A 22,496-nucleotide genomic window follows, 5' to 3' on the forward strand; every position below is an offset into this window, starting at 1 on the left:
CTGCAATAGACAGTGTGTAAAGTACATCTAAAGCCAGGTGCCAATAAAGCTGTGGTGATATACAACACGCTTTAAGAAAAGTTTATTTCCATCACACTGTAAAGTGATCTAGAGGAAAAGCAGATGGGTTTGGCCTATTGGCATACATAGCCTATTACGTGTTTTTTTTATTTATGCTGTTATAATCACATCGGGTCACCAACTAATGAAAGATTGAATAAATTAACACATCCTTCTTGTTTGTTTGTATATATATATATATATATATATTTATTTATTTATTTATTTTTTTGTTAACAGACGTTATATTGCGCTTTTAATTGTCTTCGCTATCGTCCTGTCAATCATACTCGCGGGTAATTTTCAGTAAAAATGTATTTCCCCATCATCGGTACCCAAGTTCTGACTGCTGACCGAACACTGGTCATTGATCCTCTCCCGCTCGGCGCTGTCTAGCGCAGCTTCACCACACAGATTTAACTCCGCACCGCTAATTAAAACGGGCTGGTGGCAGACTAATATTTAATATTTCTGATGTAAAGATTTCTGTGAAACGCGTAAAGTTGCACAGAAGAAAGCCCAACAGGACCTGCCCTGCACAGTTTAAGAATCGGTAGCCATAGTAACGTTAGAGGACTATTATTTTGTTGAACAGACCTGAGCGACAACTGATGACGTCACGTGCCCAGATTTGCTTGACCAATCGGCGGAAGGGGGCGTCTTAGGACCGCCCACATGTGGAAAACGAATTTTGAAGTCATTTATTCGTTTTATGCCTCTGAACTAAAAAACGAAAAATCAAGCCGAAATCTCGTTTTTCGGTTTTTTCAAAAAAACGAAAAACGAATAAAGGGGCCGTTTTCTCGTTTCTGCTTATTTCATTTCAAATTGGAAAACAAACTATCAAAACGTACACGGACCACGGAAGATACCCTGATACCCAAAAAAAAAAAAAAAAAAAATAAGAATAATATTATTTGAATGTCAAATTTTCAAATCGAATACCAACCCACCTAACGAATATTCGGGTCCGTTCCATATTTATTTATTTTTAAATCTATGCACTATGAATACGTACTTATGAGTCCATTCTTCATTAAAACTATGGTTCTCTGAATCAACTTTTCGCTTAAGGCTCTTTGAGAGTGCCATTTTTTCATTTAAATATATTCAGAAGCAAACTACAACCTGCATGTGACAGTGATGGACAGCTTGACAGCCTCACAAATATGAAGCCTAAAATATCGCTATCGCCCCCTGGTGGCTCGCTGCAGTACAGGTAATATGTAAAAAAATAACATAAATTTGGAATTAGAATTAGTATATCAAATAATAACATATTAGAATACAATTCAAATTGTATTTTATATTACGAGTATCTGGCCCTTACAGTGTCTGCAGAGAAAAATTCTGGCCCTTTGACAAATATTGTTGATGACCCCTGCTATACACTGTAAAATCCAACAGCTGTTCTAACAAACTCTCATTAATCTGGTTCATCGACTTCAATTTGTACATCACCAGAGGTCACTAACTCATCACATTGACTTTCTCACAACACAAACTGATGCACATCACATTGGACTACATTTCCTATATACCACTTCACTAATAACAGCACACCTGTGTCCAATTAGACACACTACTTGAGAGGCAGTCAGTACCTGTTGTAGTTGCAGAGTATGCTTTTACTCATTTCCCAAAGTCTCCTTGAATGTTGAACTTTAAATACAACTGAATAATTTGAGAGAGTCACATATGTAAGCTGTTATCATAAATTGATGTTGATTTTCCAATGCATTTTTTTTTGTCTTGTTTCCTGCAAGGGGAGCTGGAGGTGTAAGTCAATGTGCTGAAGCAGGATCTGGAAATTACATCAAACAAATCTCTGAAACTTCTGCTAAAAGCAAACCAGATGAGTCCATGCGTATTTATACAATATTCATATGTTATTATATTATTATATAGTATATAATATTACAGATGGAGGCGTTTGAGACACTTCATCAGTTCCTGAAGGAGGTTGAGGAGCAGAAGAGAGTCAAAATTCATAAGAACACTGTCATTAGTGCTGACAAACAAACAAACAAACATTCCTTATTTGCCCTATTACACAGCATACACATCATGAAAGCTAGTTTAATTTCCATTCATGTTGTCTGTGTTGAGTTACAAACAACACAACAGCTTTGAGACTCACCCGAGATGATGATGATGATGATGATGATGATGATGATGATCTGCACCACTAGAGGGAGAACAAGACGAGAAAGAGACAAGAGTCAACTTTGACCAGGTGACTAAATGAAAGTAAAAGAAAGGATAATACTTTGAGTTTAATTATGTGCCTGGACTTTTAAGTGGCAGCACAGTGCGGTAAGTTCAGAACTTGTTCTTTATGTAACCACATACAATAGATTTTAGATAATTGTGATGGTAAGTTTTTGTGAATTTAAATATTTTTTTGTTTTGCCAGAATTATTGTAAACTTTTAAACTGTACTAATTATACTATTTATCAGACAATATCAATAAACCAATGATTTTTTATTATCTTGCACAAATGACAGAATATGAGATTCTTGTTAAAAGTCATGATGTGTACTTTAAAAAATTCTGTAGTTTTTATATATTTGTTTTAGCGTACAGTACAAACAAAGTACAGCTTAGTTCTGCATTTCTTTTGTATCACAGGTACGACATTATAACTAAACCTATACTGCTTTTCTACTGCAGGTAAATATCCATAATTGTACTGTCACAAACATTAAAAGCTGAATGAACAGTGTGGAATGGAAAAAAAAATTGAGCTAATATTTATAAATTATTACATATTTTCTGTGAATACACACTACAAATGATGTATGACAGTTCCTCACACAAGCTAATCTTGAGTTACCTTTGAGTTTGAGTTGATCAGGAGCTATGTGCTTTCTTTTAGTTAGTTTTATTTCTGCACTCCCAGAATACACTGAACTGAGTTAATCTGAGTAAAAACTCATTGTGCAGAACATTATCATTTGTACTACACAAAACTGCACATTTTGCTTAACAAGTGAGTATCCAAAGATAATGAAAATTTTTAACTTTATCTTTTATAATGAATTTTGAAATCAGTGAGGGATATGTTTATCTCATTTAATCTCGTTACTTTAAAGGAGCAATACAGAAGTGCTTACATGTGTTGTGAGTTTATTTAATTAAAATGTGACATTTTTATACATATACATTTAGAATTTGAGGAAAGTGCTTCCAAAATGAGTTTCCATGAGAAAAGAGAGAATGAAGACACCTCCAGTGACTCCAGGTATGGCATCAGCACTTTTGCATTTTTTTATGAAGGTTATTTATATCTCTGTAACTCAGACAGTAGAGCACAGCTCTCACAATGACAAGATCATGGGTTTGATTTCTGTAGACTTATTCACACTGCACCAACAGATTCTGAACAGCGCTATAAGACAAATTTGTTGGGTTTGTTGGATCAGTGTATTACCCATGTTGGCTTCTGTTGCCATGTTCAATCAGTATTTGATGGGTTGCCAAACTTTAATCTGGTGATTGTTTGCATTGGTTGATGTCTGTCAGTGCTGTGTCCAATAAACTGAATGTATCTTAACTAAATTAATAGCCAATATATTGTTGTTCTTTTATTATTATTATGTAATGTCTGTATATTTTATTTAACAAATTGTCCCCTTGGAATTATAAGGTTCTATCTGACATTTTTGTCCAAATTGAGTTATTCACACATTCTTATTCTGTGACAATTTATTTACATTATGTGATGTTATATTTTAAGTTGTGTACATTTTGGGATTTTTTTTATTGAAAAAACAAAAAGGTTCTATCTACAGAAGTCTATGGAACACAAAAACTTTAAAGCTCAATATCTCAAAACTACTCAGAACGCAGATAGAACCCTATAATTCCAAGGGGACGAAATACAACAATAATAATTAAAATAGCTTTAATAAGTATAACAATACTGAATGGTAAATAAAAGGGGGAAAATCATTAAAGTACAATGTTTATCTCTTTATGAAATAGTGCAAATGTGTATCTTAATATACAATAATACAGTGTGTGTCTGTGTGTGTGTGTGTGTGTGTGTGTGTGTGTGTGTGCTCAAATATACTATGCATACTTGTTTGTCTTTTGTCACTATCAACAGAAATACGAGACTGAGATCAGAATCTGCAGGAACCTGCAGCAGTGTGTCTGTGAAGAGTACACAATCCATGCTTATATACCCTTCATTCAGTGATGGAACAGGAACCTCTGCCCCAGAGTCAGTATATTTAGCTGCTGATTTACTGAAGTTTCATTTAAGAAACCCTAATTAACACTAAATGTTCTCAAAAATATGCAACATATACTATCCACATTGATAGGTTTCTGAAAATCTTCAACAGCCTTTATGATTACCGTATTTGCCATTTTGGCTGTTCTTTCTTTTAATTTCAGCAATGTGGAGAAAAATGATAGATTTGCATCCCACAATCAGACTAACTTCAGACAGGAAAGACCTGAAGCAGTCCTGCAGAGAGTCAAAGAACACAAAACCAGCATGAAGAAGAAATATGAACACTTATTTGAGGGAAACAAACTACAAGGAAATGAAACCCTTTTGAACAGGATCTTCACACAGCTCTACATCATAGAAGGAGAGAGACAAGGAGTGAATGAAGAACATGAGGTTTTACAGATGGAGAAAACACCCAGAACACAACACAATCCAATCAGCTGTAATGACATCTTTAAACCATTACCTGAACCAGGATGTGAAGAGAAAGAGAAAATCAAGACTGTTCTTACTAAAGGCATCGCTGGAATTGGAAAAACTGTCTCTGTGCAGAAGTTCATTCTGGACTGGGCCGAGGGAAAAGACAATCAGGATGTAGATTTCATGTTTGTGTTTTCATTTCGAGAGATGAACTTGATTTTAGATCATCAGTACAGTCTTCACAGACTTCTGCTGGACTTTCATCCTGAGCTTCAAGATCTGGACTCAAAGATTTACGAGGAGTGTAAAGTTGCGTTCATCCTAGATGGTCTGGATGAAAGCAGAAACAAGCTGATGTTTTCAGATGATGAGAAAGTTTGTGATGTGAATGAATCTTCATCAGTGTGTGTGTTGATGTCAAGCCTCATCAGAGGAGATCTGCTTCCCTCTGCTCTCATCTGGATCACCTCCAGACCAGCAGCAGCCAATCAGATCCCCTCCAAATACATTAACCGTGTGACAGAAATTCAGGGATTTAATGACCCTCAAAAAGAGGAATATTTCAGGAAGAGAATCAGTGACCAGGATCAAGCCAGCAGAATAATCTTACACATCAGAAGAGCAAGAAGCCTTCACATCATGTGCCACATCCCCGTCTTCTGCTGGATCTCATTCACTGTGCTTCAAAACCTCTTTAAAGAAGATCTCAGTGCAGAAATCCCTCAAACTCTGACTGAAATGTACATCCACTTTCTGCTGATCCAGATTAAGAGAAAGTCTGACGAAAGAGATCCAGAGAAACTCCTGAAGTCTGACAGAGAAGTGATTGTAAAACTTGCTGAAGTGGCTTTCAATCAGCTGATGAAGGGCAATGTGATGTTCTATGAGGAGGACCTGATTGAAAGTGGCATAGACGTCACTGACGCCTCTGTGTTTTCTGAGATTTGCACTGAGATCTTTAAGAAAGAATCAGTGATTCATCAGAGGAAAGTCTACTGCTTCATTCATCTGAGCGTTCAAGAGTTTTTTGCTGCTATCTATGTGCTTTATCGCTATTTAAGCAGCACAATGAAAGCTCTGAAGGTTTTGGATGTAATGCACAATTTGCATAAAGGTGCAGTAGATAAAGCTTTAGAAAGTAAAAATGGACACCTGGATCTGTTCCTGCGGTTTTTGCTGGGCATCTCACTGGAGTCCAATCAGAGACTCTTAGGGGATCTGCTGACACACACAGAAAACAGCTCAGAGAGCATTGGTAAAACCACACTTTACATTAAAGAGAAGATCAAAGATGGACAAGCAGTCTCCACTGAAAGATCCATCAATCTGTTCCTCTGTCTGCTGGAAGTGAAGGATCAGACTCTGTCCAGAGAGATTCAGGAGTTTGTGAAATCAGAAAAACATTCAGAGAAGAAACTCTCTCCATCTCACTGCTCAGCAATCGCCTACATGCTTCAGATATCAGGGGAGGTGCTGGATGAGCTGGATCTCAAGAAATACAATACATCAGATGAAGGTAGAAGAAGACTGATATCAGCTGTGACCAACTGCAGAAAAGCTCTGTGAGTGTTTAACCTATGTCCTTTCTGATTGGAGTTATACTTTTCTACCCTGTTAAAACAGCAAATGCTGGTTAGGTATGATTTAATGCATGGCTGCTGGTTTGAGCTGGTTTAAGCTGTCCATGTGCTAGTTCTAAACTGATCCTAAGCAACTAGCTCCTGCTCAGTAACAGCTTAGAACCAGCACATGAACACCTAACAACCAGCTTAAACCAACATAACTAACCAGCCTGTACCATTTTTTTTCAACCGGGTTTTGTTTTGCTTATTTTTAGAATATTCCGATCTGTTTAAAAGCAATTAAATAGACATTGCAATGCTAATTGTAGAATTGGTTTAGAATTTGATTATTTTGTGTTCTGTTCTGTTTCAGTTTTACTGGCTGTAATCTCACTGATGAACATTGTAAAATTGTGTCATCCGCTCTACAATCGTCAAACTCTGTCCTTAGAGAGCTGGACTTGAGTAACAATGACTTGCAGGATTCAAGAGTGAAGCTGCTCTCTGATGGGCTGAAGAGCCAAAACTGTAAACTGGAGATACTGAGGTCTTTTACAACATCACTCATTCATAATTTCTCAAGATTTCTAAAAGCAGCAGGTCTTTAAGATCAGTTATCACCAAACACTTTCCCTCTCTCTGCCAATTAAATCTTTAAAATTAAGCTGACAGGGGAGATGGTGTCAGGTTTGGGAAGTTTGCCTAAAGACTTGATGATATCTGATTTAAAAAAAAAAAAAAAATCTTTCTGCAATGTCGATAGATTACGCTAATATAATATGTCTGCAGACTATTTTACTTTTTGTGACCAAAGTTCAGCACAAAGTTCAAAATTGTGTTTTTAATGTGCTGTCAAGTTAAAAATATTTAGATTAAATTTTTCAAGATGTTGTGTTGGATTTTTCTTTTCACTTCAGAGCATTTCTGAATATTGTTTTAGAAGACTAGAAATCCATGAATACTGGTTTAAAACTGAGATCAACAATGATTCCTCATGTATTTGAGAGCTGAGAGCTCCACAGATGATGTAATCTGTTGATGTGTGTTCATAGGTTGTCTGGCTGTATGGTGACAGAGGAAGGCTGTCGTTATCTGTCTTCAGCTCTGAGCTCAAACCCTTCACACCTGAGAGAGCTGGATCTGAGCTACAATCACCCAGGACAATCAGGAGTCCAGCTTCTCTCTGACAAACTGAAGGATCAAAACTGCTCACTAAAGATAATCAAGTATGTGGGGTACAAGTTTAGAAATACTGTCTGCATCAAGAGCCCACTTCACATCTCTGCATGTACTAATTAAATCCCTATCCTCAGATAATTTATCTGTCCTCTTCAGACATTCTGCAGTCTAAAAGTAAAATTGCAAGTTTAAGTCAACTAACAAACATTAGAGTATTAGTAGACCATCTGCTTAATATCTGCTGTTCTCCAACAGACAATACACTGACTAGTTACTTTGCAAGTACACTCACCTAAAGGATTATTAGGAACACCATACTAATACTGTGTTTGACACAGTTTGACACTCTTTCGCCTTCAGAACTGCCTTAATTCTACGTGGCATTGATTCAATAAGGTGCTGAAAACATTCTTTAGAAATGTTGGTCCATATTGATAGGATTGCATCTTGCAGTTGATGGAGATTTGTTGGACGCAAATCCAGGGCACGAAGCTCCCGTTCCACCACGTCCCAAAGATGCTCTATTGGGTTGAGATCTGGTGACTGTTGGGGCCATTTTAGAACAGTGAACTCATTGTCATGTTCAAGAAACCAATTTTGGAGTTCAGGAGATTGTCTTGACCAGGACCACATCCCTAAATGAATCGAAGCAACTGCCATGTGATTGGTTGATTAGATAATTGCATTAATGAGAAATTGAACAGGTGTTCCTAATAATCCTTCAGGTGAGGGTATATGTTAGTTTATTCTATTAAAACCAAGCCTAACCTAGCAGTCTATTAATAGTCTAATCAGAGTTAGTTCACATGAAGTTGAAAGTTGCTTATGTTTAGTACATTGTCTAAAGTTCACTATAATAAAAACAAAACTAAATCTTGTTACTCATATTTCCTGTAAACCTGTTCACTAATGACTGAATATATTCAAACACTTAGACACAGAGCTCTGTAAACTACTTTGTAACAATATTTATTGGGAAAATGATATACAAATTAACTGGAATCATACAATTTAAGGACTGTATGTGAATAACTATTCCAGTTACTTTATGACTGTATGTATTTGTGTAATTTTAGTTTGGACCATGGAGAGCCTTTCAGGATCCAACCAGGACTGCAAAAATGTAGGTTCTTTGTCTAGTGCACTCTGGCATGTTTTATGAAAACAAAGAGAATTATTCAACTGTTTTCATTTAAATCCTTGTATTCAGATTTCTGTAACCTCACACTGGATCCAAACACAGCGAGCACTCAACTCATTCTGTCTGGGAACGGAGAGGTGAAATATGTGGATGAACACCAGCTGTATCCTGATCATCCAGAGAGATTTAAAGATATTCCTCAGGTTCTGTGTCGAGAGAGTCTGACTGAACGTCATTACTGGGAGGTTGAGCGGACCGGCTGGGCTCGTGTAGCAGTGGCCTATAAAACAATCAGCAAAGAAGGGACTGTTGGTAAGTTTGGATACAATGACAAGTCCTGGTGTCTCTTCTGCACTGTTGATGGATTTGTTGTCTGGCACAACAATGAGAGCCACAACATCCCTGCCCCTTCACCCCCCACTAAAAGAGTAGGAGTGTATCTGGACTGGCCGGCCGACACTCTGTCCTTCTACAGCGTCTCTGACACACACACACTCACACACTTACACACATTCAACACCACATTCACTGAACCCCTCTATGCTGGATTTGAGGTTTTTAATTCCTCACTGTCACTGTGTAAGATTACAAAACAGACACCAACTGACTGAGTCATGGTCCTATGTCTGATTATTAGAAGATTTGATTTATGGAGTATATAATGTAAGAATTTAACTACAGAACTAGTACCATATTTTCCGGACTATAAGTCACACTTTTTTTCATAGTTTGGCTGGTCCTGTGACTTATAGTCAGGTGCGACTTATTTATCAAAATTAATTTGACATTAATTTTCTACACTGAAGACACAAAGCGCCCTCTCGCGGCTGTAGACGGTAATGTTTTCTCTTGGTTCTAAATAAATGCGACTTATAGTTCAGTGCGACTTATATATGTTTTTTTCCTCATCATGCCATTTTTTTTGGACTGATGCAACTTATACTCAGGTGCAAATTATTGTCAGAAAAATACGGTAATTGCATGCTGTACATTTAAATGTTGTTAAACATGAATGTGAAAACTACTATGTATACTCAATCTCTCTTTGTATTAGTTGTCTGTAACTATTATATATATTATTGTCTTTATATTAAATTGCAGAATATTGTTACTGCTATTGATGTGGAATGTAATATTTATTTATTTAATATTTATTTAGTATATATAATAGTAATATTCTGTTACTGTTTATTCTAACTGTGTGTTGTGTGCTGCGTTGCCTTCACAAGTAAGTAGATACGTGAAAGAGACAGTCTCTGTTTCAAGGATTTATTATCATGTGATGATATTGTGAAGCATTAATTTTTGTTTTGGTGTAATAACACTTGTTGAAATTGTGTTGCTCAGATGATGTCTAACTGAATGAGGAAGACTATTCAATAAACTCTAATGATTATTATAATCACTTTATCTTCTGCTTTCTGAAATCCACCTTCCTCTGTCTGAGTTTGGACTGACAGAAAAACTGATTTTGAAATGAAGAGTCACTGAGATCCTCTTGTTTTCTCACAACTAAATGTTAGACAAAAGCAAACGAACCAGTTTCTCCGGATGTACTATTCCTGCAGTGTGTTCACTGTAAATCTGCAGTGTTTAATGTAAATCTGTAGAGTATTTACAATAAATTTTATATTGAGCAGCTCAACCCTTTTCTATCCACAGAGTGAAGTCTGACACGACTCAGATCAAGTACTTTCAGTGTGTTCATTAATTAACTGTCTGATTCAGTGCAGTTTGATGAAGACTTTCATAATATATTGCTCCCCTTTACAGAGATCAGATTCTTGTCAGACGCTCCTCTGACAATTGGTGAATTATGACAAAAATGAATTCTTCCCTTAAAACATTATTGAGGACTTCACTCACAGACACCAAACTATTGTCATGTTGTTATTAAACCCGGTTCTAACTAATCTACTAATTTACATGATACTAAACATAGCATAGAAGCTTAATATTATGTGAATAAATATATTGAAGCATTATCAGAGTTGGGATTGGAGCCTGAGACTGAATTGTTTTGAATTGTCTCCATCAAGAGGTGAATGTGCAGCATGACACAGACACTGAATTCAGAAATATGAGATGTGCCCCTGATGTTTAAAAATAAAGTGTGCTTATTATTACTTCCTACACGTATGTAATTTATATGTATTGCAATTATTATGTTGTTATTGTGTTACTGTTTTCTCTAACTGTGTGTTGCGTGCTGTGATGCCTTCACAAGTAAGTAGATACGTCAAAGAGACAGTCTCTGTTTCAAGGATTTATTATCACGTGATGATGTTGTAAAGCAGTAATTTTTGTTTGGTGTAATAACACTTGTTGAAATTGTGTTGCTCAGACGATGTCTAAATGAGCTTGGAAAACTAATAAATAAACTCTACTGATGTGTGGGCTGACAGAAAAACTGATTTTATGTTGACAAATTTAATGTGTGTGGAATTTTGAAATGAAGAGTCACTGAGATCCTCAGAAATTAATGTGAGACAAAAGCAAACGAACCAGTTTCTCCGGATGTACTATTCCTGCAGTGTGTTCAGTGTAAATCTGAAGTGTTTAATGTAAATCTGTAGAGTATTTATATTAAATTTTATAATGATCAGCTCAACACATTTCTATCCACAGAGTGAAGTCTGACATGACTCAGATCAAGTACTTTCAGTGTGTTCATTAATTAATCAACTGTTAGTTGGATTCAGTGCAGTTTGATGAGGACTTTCACAATATATTGCTCCCCTTTACAGAGATCAGATTCTTGTCAGACGCTCCTCTGACATTTGTTGAATCATGACAAAAATTAATTCTTCCCTTAAAGCTTCAATATTTCTATGAGGACAAACTATTTTCATGTTGTTATTAAACCCAGTTCGAACTAATCTACTAATTTACATGATACTAAACATAGCAGAGAAGCTTAATATTATGTAAATAAATACTTTTAATCATTATCATTTGTACACTAGGCAAGGTCATAACATTATTTCAGTGCACAGAAGTTAAATGTCTCTGACAGGAAGTTCATGGTGGGTTAGGATTGGAGCCTGAGATTGAATTGTTTTGAATTGTCTCCATCTAGAGGTGAATGTGCAGCATGACACAGACACACTGCATTGAGAAACATGAGATGTGCCCCTGATGTTTAAAAATAAAGTGTGCTTATTATGGAAATAATACAGCATAGCATACTCTCAAAGATTATACTGTTATAGAATTTTACTTGCATTTAAATTTTATTAATTAGTTTAAATTGAATAATTAAATATTAATCACAATTAGCTGAATTTCAGTGTTTTTGACCAATTGTGTAGGAATATTAGATATATAGAATTTCATAATTACATTGATTCATAATTTTCTGTAAGGTGGAAAAACCATGTAAGGACAAGCATTTATGGTAAACTAGAATAAACTTTGTCTTGTATTTAAAAATAGCTATAGCAAAAAATTAACATTTTAATTTCTATTAACTTCAAGTGTAATTTCATGGTTAAAATTATGATAAATTAATTGATAATTATTAATTTACAATTACAATTATTTTTAATTATTTGAAAATACATACTGTGGTATACATTCATTAAAAAATTGTTACAATTCAATCCAGCCCAGATGGATCAGCACCTAGAGAGGACCTCTACTGCCCTGAAAGACAGCGGAGACCAGGACAACTAGAGCCCAGATACAGATCCCCTGTAAAGACCTTGTCTCAGAGGAGCACCAGGACAAGCGACGAGTTTGAGAATCAGAGGTTTGGAGCCGGACAATTAGATAGATTTTTGTTTTCATGTGGTGCTTTATAATATGCATATATATTTATATATATCTTTGTGTTCAGTATTTGGATCAGTTTGATGAGATTCACCTTTATTTTTGGTCTTCGTGCTCGAGGGGCCTGCAGTTGATCCCCACAGAGAACTCCACCAACACCTGTGCAAACATCTGCAGACAACTATAAATACCTGATATTATACTTAACATTGTAGTTATTGTATAAAAACAATCACGTGTACGGCAGCTTATTAGAGTCAGCAAAGCTGCACAATGTGGAGACAAAATGTAATTTTTCTAATGAAAATTGGAAATAAATTCTAATAAAACTGCTATATAAAAGTAAATACTAATATTAACAACAAGAATTATAATAATTATTAATAATAAATATATGTATTATAACAATAACAGTTATATTAAATATAATAAGTATAATAATTGTAAATAAATAAATCAAAATAAACCAAAAAATAATTTTGTTTTAATTCATTTATTGTATTAATAATCTTAATTTTAATCCATGTTTACTGTGCGTGATGTGCTGCACAATTTGGCCAAAATTTGTATTATATATCTAAACAACAATAATAAAATTACTACTACTACTACTACTACAACAACTAATAATAATAAATTAATTTCATTAATCAAATCAATAACAATAATAACTGTTGCTATTTTTATTACTAATAATATTAATATTAGTACTAGTACTACTGAATATTTGTTATTTTTTTATATAGTTCATTTTTATTATTACTAATTATATTTAAATAAAACATTAAGCAATTATTATTATTCAAATGTTAAACAAAATGAAAAATATGACTATTGTAATATAATTAATTAATGAATAATAATAATAATAATAATAATAATAATAATAATAATAATAATAATAATAATAATAATAATAATAATAATAATAATGATGATGATGATGATAAACTGATTAAACAAAAACAAGAAGTATTGCTATTATAATAATTATATTATAATTAATAATTCCAATTTAAATGTTTAACATATATATTTAAAAAAAAAACATTCAACAAAACAAATTTTACTGCTGTGTTATCTCAGAGTTTTTATTCAAACAAAAATAATCATTTATTTTTACAGTACAACTGTCAAATTGTAATACTAATATTTATGGCTTTATGAACTGCTTCATTTGAAGCCACGCTGTGGTTTAGTTATTATTTCTGTAGTTTCTCTCTAGAATAGCGTGTCATGATCTGTGTGCAGTAGGAGTTGACCGTCGGTCAGATCACTGGGCTCATGGTTCAGGACGGTGATGTTGGAGCCGGAGGACCCTGGTCTGGATCGGCTGCAGGAAGAGAGAGGTCTGGAGAGACTCGCAGGGCTGGGAAGGTTACTTTTAATATGTATTTCACTACAGATTACAAAATACAAGCTTAAAAATGTAATCAGTAATGGATTTTGTTACATTACTCAGGTTTAGTAACTTCATCTAAATACTTTAGAATACTTTGAAATACTCAAAGCGATTTAAATTTTTCTTTTCTCTTTGGAGTGTTACAGACTCTTGGTGCATAAAGAAGATCTGTAAAGTTGCAAAGACTAAAGTCTCAAATCCAAAGAGATATTCTTTATAAAAGTTAAGACTTGTCCACGCTCTGCTAAAACACCTCTTTCTTACACACCCCACATCTCCACGTTACTATGTGGGAAGATCTGCATAACACCGCCAAAATGTTCATACAAATAAAGAAGGTGTACCTTTTATTCTTGTGGTAGCCGCAGGTGCCGTTTAATGGAGAAGCTGTGTGTTTCATTATGAAAGTGAAACTATTTTGTTTGGCCTTCCAAAAGAGCACAATATCTGCTTCATCATGCCTAGAGCTGATCCGTGCTGGTCTCCTTCGTCGAGTCCACCATCTGTTCCTCATTATAACTGCTGGCTGTCACTCACTCAAGAAGTCTGGCGCTTCTGACTCACAGCATGCAAGTAGGTTTTCAAATGTAAAGGATTTGTCACTGATGATTCAAACACGAATTTTGACCACTTGTAGAGTAACACTTGTTGTTTGTCGTTTCTCTGCAGACAAGATTTTATGTTTACGTGGCATGATGTGAAACACAATGCGTAAAAATCATTATAATCAGTAATTATGTCCCCATTAGATACTGTCTCGTTTGTAATGGGTTTTCTTTGTGTCCTAGCATGCTGGTGTTCTGACTGGGACATGCCACAACGGTATATGTTGAGGGACGCACCATTTCCATCAGACGATTGAAACATTTGGCCAATCACACTGCCCTGGACAGATGTCCAATCAGAGCACACCTCGCTTTTCAGACCGATGAGTTTTGTAAAAGTACATGCGTTTCAGAAGGCCGGGACAGAGAGGAGAAACAATAATGTACAGTATGTGGAAAATAATGTGTTTTTTGAACCTTAAACTGCATAAACATATTTCATTACACAAAATACACAAAATAATGTTATTTTTAACAACATCATATGACACCTTTAAGCTATGAAACACACAAAGGAACATATTAACTTGATGTCTTGTTTTTATGCTTTCCAAATCTAAATAAAAATGGCATTTACCAGTCATAAAATTTGTGTTTTCTTTGCACTTAATTTTTAACAACATACATTTTCCAAAGAATTTCTAAGAGCAACAAAATCTTCAAATTAATAAAAAATACATCAGAATGCAATGACTGGGATTCTGTGCTGTTTCATGCTGCATTCCACACTTCAAAACGAATCCAGACGCACCAAACACATAATACAAGTGGACAAAACAACTGCACAGTTGTCCAAGTTATACAATAGATTTGTTTAATGAATGGACCAAACTTTAAGTGATGATAATCCTCTCTATGAGAGTCAAAATTGACAGAGCTTATTTGACACAGTCGCAAGCAATGTCATTATAGTTCAATATTTAACAACCACAGTTCACTAAGGATGCTTTTGTGAAACACACCTCAGATCTTTACAGTTTGTGTTCCACACTGGTTTTGTTAAACAAAATAAATGTGTCACAGTGTCTGGTTTGTGTTCCCTGGGTAACCACTAGATGTCCTCTTTCCCCACGATCTCTGTCATGATCACGATCATGATCATTGCACTCAGCTGTCACTGGTCATTAATCATTACACTTAGCCAATTTCCCATTAGCATTGTCATTTCCCTGTGTATTTATACCCTGTCCGTTTTACAGTTTTTCTCAGTCGCTTTGGTGCATTTTTCAAAACAGAAATGAAATTCTCAAAACTACTTGTACAACCTCCACATCATTTAGTCATTTATACACATCATAAAACCAGTTTCTCATTCTTTTGAACAAGTTGCGATTGCTTTTGTACATTCATGCAATTGATTACGCACATTTATCTGTTGTTTCCTACATTATCAGTTGCTCATGTCATGTTGCTCAAAATGTATTATATAGTTTTCTGTGCATCAGTCTTACCCCTCAAAACATCTAGTCTTTAGTTCATCGTATAAGTCATTAAATGCAAAATGGTTAATCTAGTTGTCAAAAACTGCCAAGCACACTTTTTATTTTTATTTTTACACATTATTATTATACTTTTGTCAATTTGGCATGAATTGTGCAAGTGAATCTTGACTAATGAAGAAAATGTAGATGATAAACCAATGATAAACCATTTCTCTGAAATCTCATGAATCTTCAGTTAGAAAGCTTACTGTAGACAGAGGACAACACAAGAGTTACAAATTCTGACAACTGACTTATTTTCATCTTTGTGTCCACATTTCTTTTTCCTTTTCTATATCACAATGACATTGTAAAGGTTGTTGTTGCTGTTGTTTTTTTTGTTGTTGCTCAGACCACTAGTAAAAGTGTAACTGTGAATTCTATCCAGTCTCTTTCAGTCAATATCCCACATACAGTAATGTGTAAATGTGTACGTTTGAAAGGGATATATGGCATACATAAGCATATGGCATACTGTTCAATACAGAGGTTTACATCAGAACATCCCTCCAGAGTACACTGTTATATTGACAATATGACTAAGCAATTTGACTGTCTTATCCATAAACTATGACACAAGGACTTGTCATTCTGATGGCACTGATATGTTCATTGACACAGATATTTACTTTTGAGAGATGAACTCAGGATTTAGAGCAAGAGACTGGCTTTTGCAGGTAATCCATGGTGTTTTTTCTATTTGTACGAGTTGTTTTGAGAATTGCACTTACTATTTTGCAAATCTCAAGAATGATTAGGAGAATTATACCAAAGCGACTGAGAAAAACTGTAGTATGTGTGACGGAGTCCTTGTAGTTTTTTACGCTACTTCTAGTCCTGTCCTTGCCTGATTGTTTTGTGTTTGTTTATGTTTGGATTGCTACTCTGGTTTTGACCCTTGCCTGGACTGGATAACGATTTGGATAACCCAATTAAAGACATACCTGCACTTGGATCTCTCTCTGTGTTTTCCTGTGTCCCGGTCGTGACAGAAGGACTCTGTCACACAAGAGATCCAGTGGTATGTCTGTTGATGTTTCTTCCCCAGCCACCGAGCAGGAGAGAAGGAGTCAGTTTGAGGGAACCCTTCGCAGGACCAGGGGAGGTCGCCGAGGAGTGAGTGGTCGAGAGGAGGTTCAGCATCGCTCTTCACCATGGCCCCCCTTGGACCCGGGGCTTGTGTGGGACGGATCAGAGCCGCCGTCTCACCATGGCGGATGGAGAAGGGAGAGGAAGCGCACGTCTGCCGAGCCAGCGCCACTGCCCATGATGGCCGCAAGTCCAGCACCACTGCACAAGATGGCCGCCAGCCCAGCGCCACGAGGCAAGATGGACGCCAGCCCAGCGCCACAGCACAAGATGGCCGCCAGCCCAGCACCACTGCCCATGATGGGCGCAGGTCCAGCGACACTGCACAAGATGGCCGCCAGCCCAGTGCCACGAGGCAAGATGGATGCCAGCACAGCGCCACAGCACAAAGTGGTCACCAACCAATGGCCACTGCACAAGGTGGCCACCAGCCCGTAGCCACTGCAGAGGATGGCAGCTACAGTGGGCTTTCTGGAGTCGAGTAAGGTCCCCGTTAACCCTCCAGAGTCAAGCCAGGTGCTCGGGGACCCTCCAGAGTCAGGGCTAGTCACCGTTGACCTTCCAGAGTCAGGTCTAGCCACCATTGACACTCCAGAGTCAAGCCAAGTCACCGGTGAAATTCATGAACAACTGCAAGTCACCAATGATCTTCATGAACAAAGGCAAGTCACCATTGATCTTCATGAACAAATGCAAGTCACCAATGATCTTCATGAACAAATCCAAGTCACCATTGATCTTCATGAACAAATGCAAGTCACCAATGATCTTCATGAACAAATCCAAGTAATCAATGATCTTCATGAGCAGAGTCAAGTCAGCATTGATCTTCTGGAATCCAGTCTAAACACCATGGGATTACCAGAGCCTCCCCACGTCTCTGCTGAACTAACAGAGCCTCTCCACGTCTCTGCTGAACTGCCAGAGTCTCTCCTCACCTCTGCGGAACTTCCAGAGCCTCGTCACGTCTCAGCCGAACTCTCTGAGCGCTCGACCGATCCTGTCATGGCCACGGAGGCTACCCTTAACTTGTTCATGTTCTCTGTTTCAGACTTGCCCAACCAGACTTGCTCTCCTGTCAATTCGATCCCACTGCACAAGGTGGCCGCCAGCCTGTAGCCACTGCATAGGATGGCAGCAACAGTGGGCTTTCTAGAGTCGAGTAAGGTCCCCGTTGACCCTTCAGAGACGAGCCAGGTGCACGGGGACCCTCCAGAGTCAGGGCTAGTCACCGTTGACCTTCCAGAGTCAGGGCTAGTCACCGTTGACCTTCCAGAGTCAGGGATAGTCACCGTTGACCTTCCAGAGTCAGGGCTAGTCACCGTTGACCTTCCAGAGTCAGGGCTAGTCACCGTTGACCTTCCAGAGTCAGGGCTAGTCACCGTTGACCTTCCAGAGTCAGGGCTAGTCACCGATGACCTTCCAGAATCAGAATCAGATAACGATTGGATAACCCAATAAAAGACATACCTGCACTTGGATCTCTCTCTGTGTTTTCCTGTGTCCCGGTCGTGACAAAATGATTATTTTAAAAGATAGACTCAAAAGAATCATCTATTCACCAATCGGATCATGAACTCACATCACCACAACAAAGATGATCTATTCTTGAACATTTCGAATGATTAAAGACTCTAAGTTCATCTGTAAAGCACATAAAGGTATCATTTGACTTTATGAATTTCATACATGATCCAAAAGAATCTGTTGTTAATCTGAATTCTAGGATATTTTTTTTTATTTTTCATACTTTTCAGATGTGACTACAGGTCCTTCTAAAAAAAATAGCATATTGTGATAAAAGTTCATTATTTTCCATAATGTAATGATAAAAAATAAACTTTCATATATTTTAGATTCATTGCACACCAACTGAAATATTTCAGGTCTTTTATTGTTTTAATACTGAGGATTTTGGCATACAGCTCATGAAAACCCAAAATTTCTCAAAAATTAGCATATCATGAAAAGGTTCTCTAAACAAGCTATTAACCTAATCATCTGAATCAACTCTAAACACCTGCAAAAGATTCCTGAGGCTTTTAAAAACTCCCAGCCTGGTTCATTACTCAAAACCGCAATCATGGGTAAGACTGCCGTCCAAAAGGCCATCATTGACACCCTCAAGTGAGAGGGTAAGACACAGAAAGAAATTTCTGAACGAATATGCTGTTCCCAGAGTGCTGTATCAAGGCACCTCAGTGGAAAGTCTGTGGGAAGGAAAAAGTGTGGCAAAAAACGCTGCACAACGAGAAGAGGTGACCGGACCCTGAGGAAGATTGTGGAGAAGGACCAATTCCAGAGCTTGGGGGACCTGTGGAAGCAGTGCACTGAGTCTGGAGTAGAAACATCCAGAGCCACCGTGCACAGGCGTGTGCAGGAAATGGGCTACAGGTGCCGCATTCCCCAGGTCAAGGCACTTTGGGCTACAGAGAAGCAGCACTGGACTGTTGCTCAGTGGTCCGAAGTACTTTTTTCGGATGAAAGCAAATTTTGCATGTCATTCGGAAATCAAGGTGCCAGAGTCTGGAGGAAGACTGGGGAGAAGGAAATGCCAAAATGCCTGAAGTCCAGTGTCAAGTACCCACAGTCAGTGATGGTCTGGGGTGCCATGTCAGCTGCTGGTGTTGGTCCACTGTGTTTTATCAAGGGCAGGGTCAATGCAGCTAGCTATCAGGAGATTTTGGAGCACTTCATGCTTCCATCTGCTGAAAAGCTTTATGGAGATGAAGATTTCATTTTTCAGCACGATCTGGGACCTGCTCACAGTGCCAAAACCACTGGTAAATGGTTTACTGACCATGGTATTACTGTGCTCAATTGGCCTGCCAACTCTCCTGACCTGAACCCCATAGAGAATCTGTGGGATATTGTGAAGAGAAAGTTGAGAGACGCAAGACCCAACACTCTGGATGAGCTTAAGGCCGCTATCGAAGCATCCTGGGCCTCCATAACACCTCAGCAGTGCCACAGGCTGATTGCCTCCATGCCACGCCGCATTGGAGCAGTCATTTCTGCAAAAGGATTCCCGACCAAGTGTTGAGTGCATAACTGAACATAATTATTTGAAGGTTGACTTTTTTTTTTTGTATTAAAACACTTTTCTTTTATTGGTCGGATGAAATATGCTAATTTTGGGTTTTCATGAGCTGTATGCCAAAATCATCAGTATTAAAACAATAAAAGACCTGAAATATTTTAGTTGGTGTGCAATGAATCTAAAATATATGAAAGTTTAATTTTTATCATTACATTATGGAAAATAATGAACTTTTATCACAATATGTTAATTTTTTTAAAAGGACCTGTATATTCTGATTACCCCTCACTTAAAATGTAATTATAATGAAATACAGTTACTCATATTTTGTATCTCGAATCTTGATGGAGTTCCAGACTGAAGGGTTTTGATGTGCTACACTGAAAGTTTAGGGTATTCTCCAAGTGACTGTTTGTCCGTTCTGAACATGTTTCTCTGTTGGAGTCTGAATTACAGTCACCTGTCCTGTACAGTCTGAAGAACAATGAAAACACATAAAACTTCTGAACTGAAAAAAGATGCTATAGAAAATTGCCATTAAAATAAGAAGCTATTTAAATAAAAGCAATAATTAACCTTGAAAATGAATTCCTAAGATCATTGTAGTTGTTGTGCCGGTTATTATGATAAACAGTCTCAGTCATGAAGTGTTAAACTGACACCTCTATAAACACTCTCAGAGCACTGAAGCATGTGCTGACGATGCAAAGTAACTCAGTATTTAAATCATTGACCTGAAGACTGTAGTTCACTCTCAAAGACTTTTAAAAGACCATTTCTCACGCCACAGTGTTTCATCTTCAGTCTTTACTGAGACACTACAGATAACTGAATGTGTTTTCATGTTACAATCTATAACTAAATTAAACTGACAGATTTATGAGAACAAATTCATCACTAATAATGACTAAAATGTTCTAATGACATTTTTAATTAAAAGTAAATTAAGAGCGAGATGTTTAACATGACAAGTTTATTGATGTCAATAAATCTCCACTGCTGGATAAAAGAGTTAAAAATTAATTATCATAAAAACAACTAGAATGGACAAAAATGGCTGTATTCTTCAATACATTTAAGGTCATTCTGTCTCTGTTTGACGTTTAGATACCAATTTAGATTTCACAGTTTTAAACATTCCTGAAAATTCAGCTGTCTTAACATTATGTTTCGCTGCATCTACGAATATGTACTGTACTCCATCCTTTATTTTTGTCTGTATGAACGCAATCTAAAGTGATAAGTTGAAGATAACAGATCATCAGTTTTTACAAAGTGATGCCCTCTTCTGTGTGTACAGAGAATAAACGACTCAACATCCTTATAGAAATACTTTATTAATTTAAAATAGAAATTAATTGTTATTTTGTTCAACTGAGGTTTAATGTTTTTCTTTTCTTTTTTTACTATGAATGAGTCAAATTAATATGTGTTATTTGTTTGAGAACCACATGTATGCCCAACTTATATTTAGTAAACTCATTGAAAGAAGTTTGTAAAGATCCTGGTGATTCTTCAGGAAAATATACTTACTTTACTGGGCTGAAACTAGACTTGATATTAATGATCATCTGCTCACAACATACATTCATACACAATCTTAATGTTTGACTGTTTGGCAGTGCTCTAATGTGATTTTCAGAGTTACATCACTGTTGGTTCTCTGTGTGTTGACTCTGTGTAGTTTTACTGTATCATGAAGCTGCTGTGAGGACAGTGAAAATCTGCTGATGGAGATGAGCTATCAATTTTTTTTTTTTAAGAGAGCTGTCTATTTTTAACAGTTTTTGCAGCTACCGATTTAAATGAGCTTCTGATTAAATGAAGAATTTTGGTCCCACTTTATATTAGGTGGCTTTAAAGGTGCCATCTGTAATGTTTGGCAAAAAAAATCAAGTCATACTCCACATTCCATACCAGATGGGGGCAGTATGCCTCAATAAAGTGAATTGGTCTACTCTAGAGTAACAAACGAGAAACGGCATAGTCTCTATGCTCCGTCCCTACTTTCACAACAACACTACAGCCATAGCCGAAGCCTAACTGTGCGTTCACACCGCCGGTGTCAAGAGCGTCAAAAATCATTCTTGCCGCTCTGCTCACGACGCTGCAGAAAGATTTGTGAGCGCTCAGACGCTTTAACGTAGATCGAATGCTTATTTTGTATTTAAAGCGGCCGCAAAGCAAACAAGCTTGTGGATCTCGTGCAGACTAACCACAAGGAGTTATAACCTTATCAAATATTGTTGTGGACGAAATATTAGGATCCTTTACTTAAAATGAACAATCTCAGACACCTTGGTCCACGTATCACTTTTAATTTATTTTTTGATGTCCCTGTAGGCAAACAGGGACACATCATAGATTAATACAAACGCTAAACAGCAATAATCAACCTGTCCTTTATTCTGCTTGAGAACTAATGTGCCAACTCTCAAGCATTCACTGTGAGACACACGCAATTGACTCTTTTCACACGCTTTCACGCCACACATAAATTT

At 36.9% G+C, this 22,496-nt stretch overlaps 1 protein-coding gene across 1 annotated transcript; it reads left to right on the top strand.

Moving 5' to 3' along the window:
* Positions 1-2,329: 2,329 nt before the first annotated feature.
* LOC113043612 (NLR family CARD domain-containing protein 3-like) lies at positions 2,330-9,365 on the top strand. Its single transcript, XM_026203110.1, has 9 exons — positions 2,330-2,376; positions 2,694-2,735; positions 3,234-3,306; positions 4,174-4,290; positions 4,467-6,287; positions 6,661-6,834; positions 7,340-7,513; positions 8,543-8,589; positions 8,677-9,365. Exons 3-9 carry the CDS (start codon positions 3,257-3,259, stop codon positions 9,216-9,218), a joined length of 2,925 nt encoding a protein of 974 aa, XP_026058895.1. The 5' UTR covers positions 2,330-2,376; positions 2,694-2,735; positions 3,234-3,256; the 3' UTR covers positions 9,219-9,365.
* The last annotated feature ends 13,131 nt before the right edge of the window (positions 9,366-22,496 follow it).

The sequence above is a fragment of the Carassius auratus genome, chromosome 25 (genome assembly GCF_003368295.1).
Source record: "Carassius auratus strain Wakin chromosome 25, ASM336829v1, whole genome shotgun sequence".
In the NCBI taxonomy this organism is placed as follows: domain Eukaryota; kingdom Metazoa; phylum Chordata; class Actinopteri; order Cypriniformes; family Cyprinidae; genus Carassius; species Carassius auratus.